Source organism: Dipteris shenzhenensis, chromosome 8, assembly GCF_047967505.1.
Source record: "Dipteris shenzhenensis isolate YYH24624 ecotype China chromosome 8, Dip_SZ_1.0, whole genome shotgun sequence".
In the NCBI taxonomy this organism is placed as follows: domain Eukaryota; kingdom Viridiplantae; phylum Streptophyta; class Polypodiopsida; order Gleicheniales; family Dipteridaceae; genus Dipteris; species Dipteris shenzhenensis.
This window is the reverse complement of record NC_141603.1, coordinates 35,274,515-35,288,716: the sequence shown is the minus strand read 5'-3', so window position 1 is coordinate 35,288,716 and position 14,202 is coordinate 35,274,515. Positions and strand designations below refer to the sequence as shown.

The 14,202-nt window shown below is 42.5% G+C and overlaps 1 protein-coding gene across 1 annotated transcript; it reads left to right on the top strand.

Moving 5' to 3' along the window:
- The first annotated feature begins 1,127 nt into the window (after positions 1–1,127).
- LOC147899426 (beta-glucosidase 34-like) lies at positions 1,128–13,039 on the top strand. The gene is made up of 13 exons (XM_087377911.1): positions 1,128–1,380; positions 1,755–1,821; positions 1,935–1,993; positions 2,109–2,184; positions 2,323–2,397; positions 2,595–2,682; positions 2,865–3,141; positions 3,284–3,399; positions 3,509–3,729; positions 9,247–9,275; positions 9,682–9,778; positions 9,877–9,976; positions 12,775–13,039. Exons 1-13 carry the CDS (start codon positions 1,204–1,206, stop codon positions 12,977–12,979), a joined length of 1,587 nt encoding a protein of 528 aa, XP_087234037.1. The 5' UTR covers positions 1,128–1,203; the 3' UTR covers positions 12,980–13,039.
- The last annotated feature ends 1,163 nt before the right edge of the window (positions 13,040–14,202 follow it).

Genomic DNA, 14,202 nt, shown 5'->3' with positions numbered 1-14,202 from the left:
CTTTACACACCAAAGAGTGCTTGCCCATCTTTAATGGGGGCAGCCAATGGGAATGCTCCATTGGGGTGGATGGGCGCCCCCCCCTTTACACACAGCAAAAATTTAGGGGACTTCAAAAGCTGAGTTAGTTGTTGCCGCCTTGTGCCCATTACAAGAGCTTTCTTGGGCAATCAACCCAAGTTTTGGGCACCAACTAATGAGATTCAAAGAGAGGATCACTCCCCATTAAATGCTACTTGTTTACAAAGATTCTTACTTGGGCGGTGTTTAAAGCCCCTCCCTGCCTGTCCATTCAAGATTGTCCAAGGTGGGAACCCTTTGGTGGTGTGTGGTGCAACCACCCTATAAATATAAATATAATAATAACTAGATTTGCGGCAAGCTTTATGTTTTTCTTGTGAAAAGCTTAGCTATGCTTTTACACTTGAAAAACTAAAATTGAGGTAATTCCACTTTGCACAAAATCAACGTGACATGTGGTTGAAGGAGAGCTCAAATAACCCAAACCTCCGCTTGCTGTGAATATAGATATAGAGCCAAGCAGTGTTCACCGAAAACTTGCAAACTATATACAATGAACCTGCAACATCTTAGTCTCTACCCAAACCTCCGCTTGCTGTGAATATAGATATAGAGCCAAGCAGTGTTCACCGAAAACTTGCAAACCATATACAATGAACCTGCAACATCTTAGTCTCCACCCGTAAAAGATGTTTTCTCAATTTTATAAAATCTAGTTATATGTTAGCTTGAAAATCTGCAAATTCGGAAGGAAAACCTTCAAAATTGGAAACCCCAAGTTTTGTGATGTGTGGAGAAAAAGGTTGTGGAGGGAAGTGGCAAACATATAGGGCACGTGGATATAAGAGAGAAGAGAGAAAAACGGGGATGGCATTGAAGGAGGGGGGCGGCGGCACGAGGCGAGGGGGGGGGGGGGCACGAGGGGAGCAAGCAACGTGACACGTGTCAAGTAGAGCCAATGGGGAAAAGAGCTGACGAAATCCGACCAAAATCCGTAGTTTTTTTAACACTTTTTCACACTCTCACAAAGGACCTACTGCCTTCTTACTAAGTATTCATCATCACCTCAGCTCAAGCTCAAGCTCAAGCTCAAGCTCAGTAGCTCTTTCGCTACTGGCTTCTTCATCTTCTTCACCTCTCAGCTCAAGCTCTTCTCTCTTCGCACTCCCAAGCTTTTCGACTATGGCTTCTCCCCTCTTCTCCTTCTTCTCCTCCTCCTCCTCCCTCCTCCTCCTCCTCCTCCTCCTTCCTCCCTCCTCCTCCCTCCACGACGACATCCTCTTCCCCAACGGTACCGGCGTCTCCCGCTCCAGCTTCCCCCCTGGCTTCCTCTTCGGCGCCATCACTTCCTCCATGAAGGTGTCTTCCTCTACCCCTCCTACTCTTTCGTTCCCTCTCCTCCCCGTCTTGCCCCCCTCCGTGCCCACCTCTTTGCTGTCCTGTTCCGGTGTCTGTAAGATCATCTCCATCTTTGTCTTAGCCCCTGCTGCTGCCCTCTCAATCCCCCAAGTCTCTTGCATCACCCTCTTTTCGGCGATGCTTAATGCGATTGCGCTTCCACGGCCGTCGCACGGCCGGCAGAGATGAAATCAGAAGCTGCATTTAGCATCTCCATGGCCTGTTGTTCCCCTCCTTTTTTCGAGCAGAAGATAGTTGCTTAATGCGTTCAGTAATCCTTCCTTTATTGATCACCATTTTGCACCGACTAATCCCAATTATATGTTTTCCTTCAGCACGAGGGAGCTGAATTCATAGACGGGAAATCAGAAAATATTTGGGACGTTTACGCACGTCGAGAAGGTGCGTCCTCCACAAACCAACATCAGCCTGCAATGCAGAGGCTCTTTGCTGTATGTATCGCTCGATTAGAGCAGTCCAGCTCGTTCCTAAGGCTATTGTCTTTTCCTTGGCAGGAGCTACTGAAGACGACGCTATTCCTGGTCAGTGCGGTGACAATTACAATCGATACGAGGTACGAATCAGCCTCACGAAGAAAATCTGGCTTTTATATGAGCAGTGTGTTAAACGTTTCCATTTAGCGGATCCAATGACCGTTCAACTGATTCCTGGGGAAAATCTTTTTGTAGAGCGATCATAAACTCATGACCGACCTTGGGATGAACGCATATCGGTTTTCCATCGCTTGGTCACGGGTCTTTCCGAGTGAGTGGATAAGCAAGAGACTTGACTTCCACTGCAATCCCCATATGAATTCGGACGCTTGCTCCGAGATGTTTACAAATTGCGGGTTTGATCTTGCTGATAAGGCTCTTCCTCTTCTAATTTTTGGACCATTCTCAGATGGAAGCGCGGGGGGAGTGAATGAAGTAGCCATCGCCCATTACAACAAAGTCATTGACAACGTCATAGAAAATGGTGTGAGAGAGCACTTTGTTGTTACCGTTTTATTTTCTATTTGTATACAAGCCAATAATTATACGCTTTCCACGAGAGATGTATTCAAGTAAAGAATGAGTGATCATTAAAATTGCGACTGCAAACAAACAAAGAAATGAATCTGTGATGATACAGGCGGTTCTACTTGCTTATTATTACCTTGAACAATTTGTCAGGTCTGGTACCTATGGTAACGCTCTGGACACAGGACCACCCTCACATTCTGGATACTACCTACGGCGGACCATTGGATAGGCAATATGTGTAAGCAACCTGCCCTGGATAAGAATGGCAATGTGGCATGTCTGGCCTTTGCTCAACTAAAGAGAATCAGAAACGCCCACAAATTCAGTGAGAAAATCAATTCACATGAGCTGGGAAGTTCGAACTTTCAGGAATTGCTTTTCTTCATGAGTCTTTGTTTGAACTTTCCGTATCTCATGCAGATCTGACTTTGCCACCTACGCCGACACCTGCTTTAATGCCTTTGGAGATAGAGTTCAGTACTGGATTACGTTCGATGAGGCAAACGACTTTTCGGGACTCGGGTACGCCACAGACCAAAATCCTCCGGGAAGGTGCACCCCTAACATTATTGGGCAGCTCGGCGTGAACTACGGGAACTGTCCTGCAGGAAACTCAGGGACAGAGCCCTATATTGTCGGGCACAACATGCTGCTCGCACATGCAGAGGCTGTCGATATTTACAGAAAAAAATACCAGGTTCTACTCTCCGCTGGAAACTCAAAATATCAGGAAGGATGGATCGAGCTTCGTTAGAAGATCGAGTATTGAAGAGCCCTCTGCTCTATGACAATCGAACGAAATTTCGATGCTCACATGCATATCTATTCCTACACTGCAGGCAGCTCAAAATGGGTCGATTGGATTGGCGCTATGGTTTAGATGGTCGGAGCCTCTCACGAACACTTCGGTGGATATTGACGCAGCGCAAAGGGCAACTGATTTCCTTGTTGGATGGTAAGAATTTCCCTGCCCGAAACTACTGATCTGGACGATTGCTGCGCCTGTGAGAGCGGCCACCTCTAGCTGGGTAATAATTGGGCCAAGGTTTCGGGCTGCTCTGCAGGTTTTTGGATCCCATTTTCTTTGGAGACTACCCCGCTTCGATGCGCGAGATCGTGGGATCTCGCCTTCCCAACTTCACGGACGAGGAATTGGCAAAGGTGAACGGATCCCTGGACTTTATTGGTCTCAACATCCAAACAGCGTTCTATGTCTACGAGCATGACTACTACGCATATATAAACGAAAGTTGCTACTATCTTGATTGGAAGATCAACGTGACAGGTACATCGCAATTAGCCCGTCATCTCTTTTTGGGAGTCTACTTGAAAAGATTTGGGCTTTGCTGAGGATAAGGGTTGTTGCTTGCACGCTTGGAATAATCTAAGTATAACTTACATTCTCTCTCCGTTTTCCCACGCTGATGTCACTTTCGTGTCTCTACCAGGTGCAGTAGGCGCCATCCAGCAGTCATGGTTTTATGTGAAACTCAACAGAACTAAAACCATATTGTTAGCAGTGCACTGCCCTTAATGAGTTTTCCTTAGGGTCTTCCATAAGGACTTTAGTTCTAGTCCCACACGATTATTTTCGGTTGGCTGCTTTTAGGGGTTCAATACATGCCTTTCCTTTTCTGTGCACAATTTGTGCCCAGCTTTTGATTGTAGCATGTGTTTTTTCACCTTCACAAGTGCCCTATGCTCCTGCCACCCCATGCCTCTTGTTTATATAGTGTCCATGTTCACTTCCAATAATCTAAGACGCCTTATTTTAATCTCACTTTGATCTTACTTTCATAGTCCAACCCTTGACTGCAGTAGGTGTAGTCTAGCAGTCATGGTTCTATATGAAACTAAGCATAAGAACCATTGCCCATGGAAACTAAAAACTCTCCCTGACCCCATTTTCTAGTTCGGTGGCTGCCACACAATTGTCTCCAACGTATTTGCAGGCCATTCATTCTCTGCATAGCCACCTATTTTGTGAGTCTCGTATCATTATCGGACATCAATAATTGTAGTAGACGTAGTAGTTCTTGAACCCTTGTTGAACAAGGCAGACCCTGCCTCTGATCCCTGCCCGGGGGTATTTCTTGTATGTGTGTGTGTGTGGTGGTTCAGGGACCGGGGGGGGGGGCGGCGAATCCTTTTTCGTGATAGTTTTTTTATGGTTGTTTAGCCCTGCTTTGGTGCAGCATGAGCTGCAGGAGGCTGCATTGAAGCAGACCCCCATGACATGGAAAGGGCCCTGCTCAGGCTCCTTTATATAGGCCACAGGCCCTGCTCAGCAGCACGTCGACGAGCAAAAACAGGTTGGTTGGCTGTCTGGTCAGCCTGCAGGACTGGCAGTTGGCCAGTTAGGGGCTGTTCCAGCCCCTCAGCTCTCCAGTGCAGGTTTCCCCGCTTCCGGTGCCCTGCCTACCTTAGCCTACGTAAACCTCTGTGTTGGAGCCCTACAGTGACAGTTTGTACATGGTTCACTATTTTGTATGCTGCAATAAATTCAGAGTTCAACTTACTGTGTTTTCTGAGTTTTTACAGAAGTTGAATGCGTGAAGTGCATTTGTTGTGAAGTCTCTATCCTGGGCAAGTCTGTTGACAAGTCTTGGAAGGTGGCTGATGAATCCTTACGAAAATCTTGGGTTTCATAGGTGAGAGGTCTCTGGTAAACTGGATCCCACCTAGGTGGGTTGTGTGTTAAGATGATTAAAGCATGTTAAGGACAACCTGATAAAGAATGGATATACCTATGGTTGCAAGGATCAACTTTGAATGAGAAAATCAAGGATTACATGTATGATGCCAGCATCGATCATATGGTTGGTAAGGTACACTGTAAAGTGCTCAAAGACGTTGAAACTACTTTTGGCACTAGATGTCTTGCGCTCTTAGTTGGTGGTGATTGCAAGGACATTGGTTTGGTTTATCTTCATGCTGTTTGAGCTGTGCTATGCTAGAGACAACTGTAGGTCTGTTTTCCAACATGGTCACCGATATTTCCTCTTCCATTGCTAGGGCCTGGTCTAATGACCTTGTCTGGTGACCATCCACCCACATTCCATTCTTTGATCCTAGGGGTCTCGAGTCCCTATGCTAATATTATTTTTGCAAGAGAGAAATTAGGATTCGAAGAGTACAAGAAATTAGAGAGATACAGCAGTCCCTAAACGGCCTGTGCCAAAGCCAAGGCTGCAAAGGCAAATTCCTCTGCTCGTGGGGCAAAATACCGTGAAATGTCCACATTCCATTCTTTGATCCTAGGGGTTTGGAGTCCCTATGCATTATTTTTGTGAGAGAGAGATTTGTATTAAGATTAGGATCAGAAGAGTACAAGAAATTAGAGAGATACAGCAGTCCCTAAACGGCCTGTGCCAAAGCCAAGGCTGCAAAGGCAAATTCCTCTGCTCGTGGGGAAAAGTACTGTAAAATGTCAAGGAGTTCATGCTGAACTTGACGTACAAAGTCAGACAGGAGGCTTTGATGCCTAAAAATGATATTTGTGAGTCTTCCAAACATGAAGGATAACTCCTGCCTGTAAGAGGTGTGTTAGGGAATTGTTTAGCTTGCCTTTATCTCCAAGAATGGCTCGCTTCCACGTTAAGGGAACATGGATGTGCACACGAGAAAGCCATCGCTGGATTTGTCTCCACAGACCTCGGATAATAATGCAATCCCAAGATAGATTATAATGGGTTTCCTCTTCCGTATTCTGTCCTTAGTAGAGAGCATTGTTATGCCGTCCTTGTCCTTGTCTGTAATGAGTATCTAGAGAGAGAGAGAGAAAGCTTATCAACATCTGTGCAGAAGTCCAAAAAGATCGAAGGGACCAATAAGTAGCTTGTTACATCAAATCCCCAAATTCTAAATGCATGACACATCTCCATAGCATTACGTGAAGCACCTCCTCGACTCTTTAAGTAGTTTATAACATGAAATGCATCTCCATAGCGGTCCGTGAACCACCTCCTAGATTCTTTAAGTAGCTTAGTACATCAAATGCATGAAGCATCTCCATAGCAGTGTGTGAAGCACCTCAGCGACTCTTTAAGTGTCAAAAGGAATCCGAATAGTTTAGACTCCATTTTAATAGGCCATCTTATCTGAGATTCAAATGGAGCCTAAATTAATCAGACCCTTTCAATGCTCAGAGAGTCAATTAGGCCTTGCAAATGTGAGATTCAAATGGAACATAATGGAGTGTTAACTATTCAAAGGGGGTAGGATTGAGTGTCAAAAGGGATTGTAGTATTTGAGGCTCTCTTTACGCTTCATTTGAACTCACATAAGTTGGTCTAATAAAAGTGAGAGGCCAGTGTGTTTTTCCCCTGTGCTCACTTGGTCACACACATACCGTGAAGGGATCCACATTGATTTTGACATGACTGTGAATATGCCTGAGGTAATGATTTTACATTGTGCCTTAAAGTCCTTTTCTTGGATCTGCATATAGTAAATGTATCCTCTAAAAATTCATCAGCTGGCTGGCATGCATGAGATCTTCTTGTTTTTCTTTTTTTTTTCCAGTAGGAGCACGATAAATTGTGCACACAACAATAAACTGCATCTATGAATTTGGCACTACATGACCATGCAAGACACTGTACTAGATGCCTCCATGTAATTAGGTCCCCATTTCTTAGTTATATCATTGCAATGTTTGCAACCACTCTAGGACATAGTACATGTAGTTCCCAAGTATTGCGAGATACTTAATGCAAGATATATTCTTTCTATAGGGGGGGAAGGGGCGAACATCAATTTTCCTGTTGTTTTTCTATGGCTGTTTAGCCCTGCTGGTGCAGCATGTGCTGCAGGAGGCTGAATAGAAGCAGGGCCCCATGACATGGAAAGGACATGGATCAGAGTCCTTTATATGGGCTGCAGGCCCTGGCCAGTAGCATGTTGGTGAGCAAAAACAGGCTGTTTGACCGTCTGGTCAGCCTGCAGGACTGGTAGTCAGCCAGGTAAGGCTGTTCCAGGCTCTTCCAGCCCCTATAAAACTCTCCCCTCAGCTCTCCCAGTGCAGGTTTCCCCAATTCCAGTGCCCTTTTTTGGCGTTGTTCCTGCCTACCCTAGCCTATGCAAACCTTTCCCTGAGGCACATGGAGCTAGAGATCTGGTGCAGCAGAGGTTCATCACCTTGTTGGAACCCTACAGTAACGGTTTGTACATGGTTCACTATTTTGTATGCTTTTGATATTCATAGTTCAGTTGACTGTGTTTTCAAGTTTTTACAGAAGTAGAATGTGTGAAGTGCATGTGTTGTAAAGTCTCTATCCTGGGCAAGTCTGTTGACAGGTTTTGGAAGGTGGCTCATGCATCCTCAGGCAAATCTTGGGTCTCATAGGTGAGATGTCTGTTGTAAACTGGATCCCACCTGGTGGGATGTGTGTTAAGATGATTAAAGCATGTTTAAGGACTCCCTGATAATGAGTGGATATACCTATGGTTGCAAGGATCAATCTCGAATGAGAAAATCTGTAGCGTGCCAGCATCGGTCATATAGTTGGTAAGGTACGCTATAAAGTGCTCAAATAGGCGTGCCAGCATCGGTCATATAGTTGGTAAGGTACGCTATAAAGTGCTCAACTATTTGAGCTCTGGTTGAAACTACTTTTGGCACTAGATGTCTTGCACTTTTGTTGGTGGTTGCAAGGACATTGGTTTGGTTTATCTTCATGCTGTTTTAGCTTTGCTATGCTATAGACAACTATAGGTCTGTTTTCCAACAAGGTCTCTGATATCTCCTCTTCAATTGCTAGGGCCTGTTCTAATGACCTTGTCTAGTGCCCATTCACCCACTTCTGTCCTTTTCCGTAATGCCATTCTAGAGCGCAAAAGACCAAAAAGATCTATGGGACAATAAGTAGCTTATGACATCGGATCCCCAAAATGTAAATGCATGAAGTATCTCCATAGCAGTGTGTGAAGCACCTCCTCGACTCTTTAAGTAGCTTATTACATCAAATGCATGAAGCATCTCCATAGCAGTGCGTGAAGCACCTACTCTTTTAAGTGTTGAAAGGAATCTGAATAGTTTAGACTCCATTTTAATAGGCCATGTTATCTGAGAATCAAATGGAGCCTAAATTATTCAGACCCTTTCAAACGCTCAGAGAGTCAATTAGGCCTTGCAAATGTGAGATTGAAATACTGGAGCCTAGACTATTCAAATTGGGTATTAGACCAACTTATGTGAGTTCAAATGGAGCCTAAAGAGAGCCTAAAGTACTAAAATTCCTTTTGACACTAATAAAAGTGAGAGGTCACTGTGTTTTTTTCGTATGCCCACTTGTTCACACACATACCATGAAGGGATCCACATTGATTATGACATGACTGTGCATATGCCTGAGGTAATGACTTTACCTTGTGCCTTAGACTTCAATAATTTAGCCTTGAAAAATTCATCACTTGGCTGGCATGCATGAGATCTTCTTCTTTGCACGTCAAGAATTGCTTTTGTTTTTCCAATAGGAGCACCATAATTGTTCACACAACAAACAATAAACCACTTTTATGTATTCGGCAGGACATGACCATGCAAGGCATAGTACTAGATCCTTCCATGTATTTAGGTCCCCATAAGGTCAAGGGATCTAAGCCACCAACATAGGACCAAGTTTGCGCTTCTTATTTATATCATTGCAATGGTTGCAACCGCTCTAGGACATAGTACATGTGGTTCCAAGTGTTGCGTGATAGTTACTGTAAGAGATAGGCTTTCTATATCTCTTTTGACTCGTTTTTCTCCAAAGCCTGGGTGTTTCTTGACTAGAGTCATATGTTTACATCTTTGCAGGAGAAAGAGATGGAGAATTTATTGGAGAGGTATGGATGCTACTCTTAATTTCATTGAAGGTGTGAAGTTCAATAAATTTAGTTTGCCAGAAATCAAAGGAAAATATATGTTTTACTTGAAGCTCTTTCCACTAAATCAATTGTTAGCATGTGTTGCATCTTGGCAAATATCTTGTAGTATTTGTTATATCATGTAAATTTTACAGTACTTGCCAAGATATAGAGTTTGCTTCGTGTTCTAAAAGGAAATACTTTAAGACTCCACGTCCAAACTTTGTAAATATAAGGTATGGCTAAAGTAAAACTAAAGTGCTCCAGATCTAGAGATCGCAGTTTAGGACTAGATTATGAAGTAGATTTGTCATATTCTTTTGGTGTTGACTTGTGTACTGCATGTTTTTTTCTAGCAATCTAATCTTCAATGTCGAAATTGCAGGGTACACATGACTATGCAGTGCCTTGGTGTATAGGTAAAACCGTAGACTACATTAAAGCTCGTTATGACAATTTCCCTATGTACATCACACAAACAGGTATGTTTAATCAAACCACCAACTCCTTATATGAAACTACTTTTGAAAATTATGCAAGGGTGTTTCTTCCATGATGCTATAGCTTCCTTGTCTTTCAGGATGGGGCATTGATTACAACACTACAGAAGATACTTTGGAGGATGACAGCAGAGTAGAGTATTTTGAGACATATTACGACAACTTAAGCAAATCGATAAGGTATGTATCATCTTTTTAAAAATCCCCAAGCTTTTTCATTTATTCCACCATCTTTAACCTGTCTCTTTACAACCATTAGTCTTAAGCTGATACAATATAAGAGGTAAAAAGGCTTTATCGCAAGCATGTCTATACTTCTTTGTACATACTAAAAGAAACACTGACTACAATCTCGTATTTATTATACAAAAGGATGTATTTACATTTAGCTTTCATTTGTTAAATGAATAGTATTTATAGTTTTTGTAAGTACTGCCCCAGTAGGGGCAGGCTATAGCAATGAGAAAGTTGCCCTTTTAGGTACCTGTCTAAAGCAGACTTCCTAAAGTGAATTGTACATTGGAAGCAAAGTTTCCACACAAAAAAAAGTGATCGGGACTTGCTTCCCTCCGCTCAGTCTCCCCCCTTGTCTTGCTCTCCCAACCCGACAGGGTTCATTGTAGACCTTGTTAGGCGCAGAGCTGTGACCAGGAGGTGTGCCAGGGCTGCACCCGTGAGTGGCCAACAACACTCTATCGCCGATTTCATGCCTCCATTGCCTCATCCACCCTGATATCCTGATGATGATGAGATTGATATATAGTCGACCACCGACATGACTATGTTGTACTTGGGACTTAGAACTACCATTCTGCATTTTGCATTGGTGTGGATGCTCGTTTAGTAGCTCCACCACCACAGCTCGTTTGTACCAGGTTTTTCAGTCTCATAGACCTATCGGTCTTCCGAAGACTTTAATAAAGTTTCTTTCTTTCTTTCTCCCTCCACTGAGTCCCGCTTGCTCCCTTGTCTCCTCTCCTCTCCCTTCTAGTTGCTCCCACCCTATCTCCCTCTCTCGCTCTCCTCTCTCCCTCCACTCAGTCCCACCTGCTCCCTTATCTCCTCTCCTCTCCCTTCTAGTTGCTTCCACCCTGTCTCCCTCTCTGGAGAGATTGAGCAGGAAAAAGTATTTTTTCTAATTTTGCTGGAGGGCAGTGCGCCCAGCATGGGCATCCATGCCACATGCAGTCAGTCAGTCCCCATCCACATGTAGGTAATCCTTTGTTATGCACATGCCTTGTTCTTTAATGTCTGCTTCAACAAGAGGTCACCTACTTTTATTTGCAGCTCTTTCCCACCAAATAGACTTCTTTAATGAGTTTGTGAGGGCTCAGAACATCCACTTACAGAGTTCTTAGTGATTTTAGGATACTTCATTTAACGTGCGCTTAAAATGCAAGAGGAATTACATGACACAAGGCTGAGGGGTACTTTTGACCGAAGGCTTTTGTATTAGCAATGTACACAAAACACTGGCTTAATAAGGCTGAGCATGCCCCTCATCAACAAAGAAAAGTTTTGCACATGAGAACTCAACGTATACTCCCTTCTTTTGCTACTGAATGTGGGTGATATCAGAGCATAGGTCTAGTCAGATCCTAGATTAGTTGTAGGCATGCCTTAGGAGATCATGTTTTCTCCAAGATTTGTTTTAGTTTTAGATTGCGAGTTCTGTTCCACCTAGAGAAATTTCGGTCATAGTTTGTTCTTGAGAGAAGACTGCAACTAGTAGGTCCAAGGAGAAGCTGGCAGCAGCAAGAAGCTCTATGAACCCTTCGTATGGGTTAGTCGTCGGGGCTGTTGCTTATGTCCCAAGGTCATATATGGACAGCTGACTCACCTAGTTCAAAGTAAAGGGCTCTAAAAGGACCCTTTGTTTCCACCAAAAGACTTGTATTCGTATTTTTGGCATGGATTGACTGCTTGCAGCTACCTAACACTGTAATTTAGGCAATGCTAGCCAATGGCATGCCACCATGTCTCTTTCAACCTGCGCTCCTCTTCCTTTCTTTGTGTGCATGCGTCCATCTGCACGTGGCCACAAAGAATGTCCTATTGCTCCACTATTCACTGGCAATGCTACTCGTATTTAGGAAGGTTTGGAGGTCCATCCTCCATTGCATGTGGCCTCGCTCCAAAGGTTTAAAAAAGGAGTCTCTCAATAATGTGCTAGAAATGAGTGGTATAGGTGAGAGAGCAAGTAACGATTCTCTTGGTTAGTGGGCCCTCCAAAGTTGGCATGCATTGCAAATTACTGATCAAGGTAATTTGCTATGTCAGTTGATCGTCATGAAAACTACTTTGCTTCTTTTTTCTTCACATGGAAAAAGGAACCAAGATTGAACTTTTGTTTTGGGAAAGACCTGCAGAGTTCACAATTATGGTTTGATGGTGATGTGGAGGAATGAATCTCCATCATTCGATAAAATTCTCTTTTGAACTATTGAATCACTTCAAATACCAATAGTTTGCAATCCCTTGCTTTGCCTCATTACCATCGTTGGATCTTCCAATCAAACACAAATTCCCCCTCCACTATTGATCTAAGTATCAAGCATGCTCAACCCTCCGTAGTTCCTCCATTTTCCTCGAGCCACCATATTAAATAATAACCTTTGTTCAAGATTACTAGTTGAAATTGGCTTGTAGCCTATGGCTACTCATATAGTTTCCTCCCAAGAAATCACTCCTAAGGACCATTACTCGATTTGGATAATAATAATGTAATTGATGCATAGTCAAGTTGCAATCCCCTTTCCAGAAATAGACAACAAGTGTGGTAGCTTAAATACATAATTTTCAGGAGTTAATATATATTTGAAGATTGAACAACTTTGTTGAAATTAACAGAATGCGTCTAACCCATACACCTCCATTTGTTATGGTAATCAAGTTTGGATATTAATATAATTGTAGAGATCTTGTTCAAAAAGCAATCTTCAATTTTTGGACTAATGTTTAATGCCTTTCTTTTTCAGTGCTGGTGCAAATGTAAAGGGCGTCTTTGCATGGTCATTGATAGATGGATTTGAATTCAACTTGGGCATGGGTGTACGTGTCGGCATATACTATGTAGATAATAACTTGGAGCGCTACCCTAGAAAGTCGTCATTGTGGTTCAAGGAAATGCTAGCGCAAAACGAATCAAGCGTTTCTTTGAGTCCTACGGCCTATGGATCTTAATGAAAAATAAAAACATTCAATTTTGCAGAGAAAATAAAATTTTTAGATATGAAAAATGGCGAGCCAGTTCTTCTCTTGTTTGTATTCTTATCTTAATCGCATATAACAACGTGCAAGTTAATGTACTCAATCATGATGTCATGGATTGATGATCGCACTTCTCTTTTAAAAGGATTTATATGTCTACATGAACTATTGTGTGAATTAATGCCCTCGAGAAAATAACTTTCCTTTTTTAACATAGGATGAATGATTTAATGTACATTTCCACCCCATTGAAGAGCTTTCTTTTGAACATAGACCTAGGTATATGAGTCTGAAAAAATGAAAGACGGCACTTTTTCATTGAAATTATGGCAATGGATCTTTTGGACCACAATATCATATTTAATGAAATTAGGCATCAGGTGGTCTTATTCAATATATTCACTTGAATCATTTATTTTGAAGATCATGATTTTATTATATATATTGAAGAACAAATTGCATGTCATATATTTAAATGTAAATGGGGATAAGATGTTTCTCTCCTTGTCAAATAAACTAGTTTTACAAGGGATAAGCTTTACGCAAGCATAGTCAAGTAGCATCAAAGCTCCACTTGTAATAACTTGCAAAATTATGTCAAAGAGAGAAAAATTATGCTTTACCACATGCTCAGTGAAGAGGAAAAAGTTATTTACTTCATGCTCAACATAGAGAGGAGTTTCATACCATATGCCTGAGAATATCCTTACTATCTTATGGCAAGAGCAACTAATGTATCTCATAATGCAAAGCATTCCATAATTTATAGTATGTTCACTCTACTGTCGTGTTCTTATGCACCTTTAGTAATGTGTTCTAGCTCACTCTTGTATTCTTGTGCACTCCCACTCTTAGTGTCCATGCTCCATCAACATGTAATAACACAATCGTCCTTACAACTCTTAGAATGTCATCCGATTTACTCTCCCTCTTAGCTTTGAGCCACATTCTACTTTCACAATCCTTCTATTGCACGCTTGCAAATCCCTAAACTCCAGATTCGACATTTCAACATGTACTCCTAAACAACATGTACTCCCTCCTAGCTCTTCCCTTTATGTTTTTCTGAGCTCTATAACTCCTTCTCACCCTTAAAACTCTTGATGGAGGTGAAAACCTCTATTAACCTCCATGAATAATAAATTCTTCTTTACTATAACATGAGCTTACAAACGACAAATAGTGGCAATATTTTG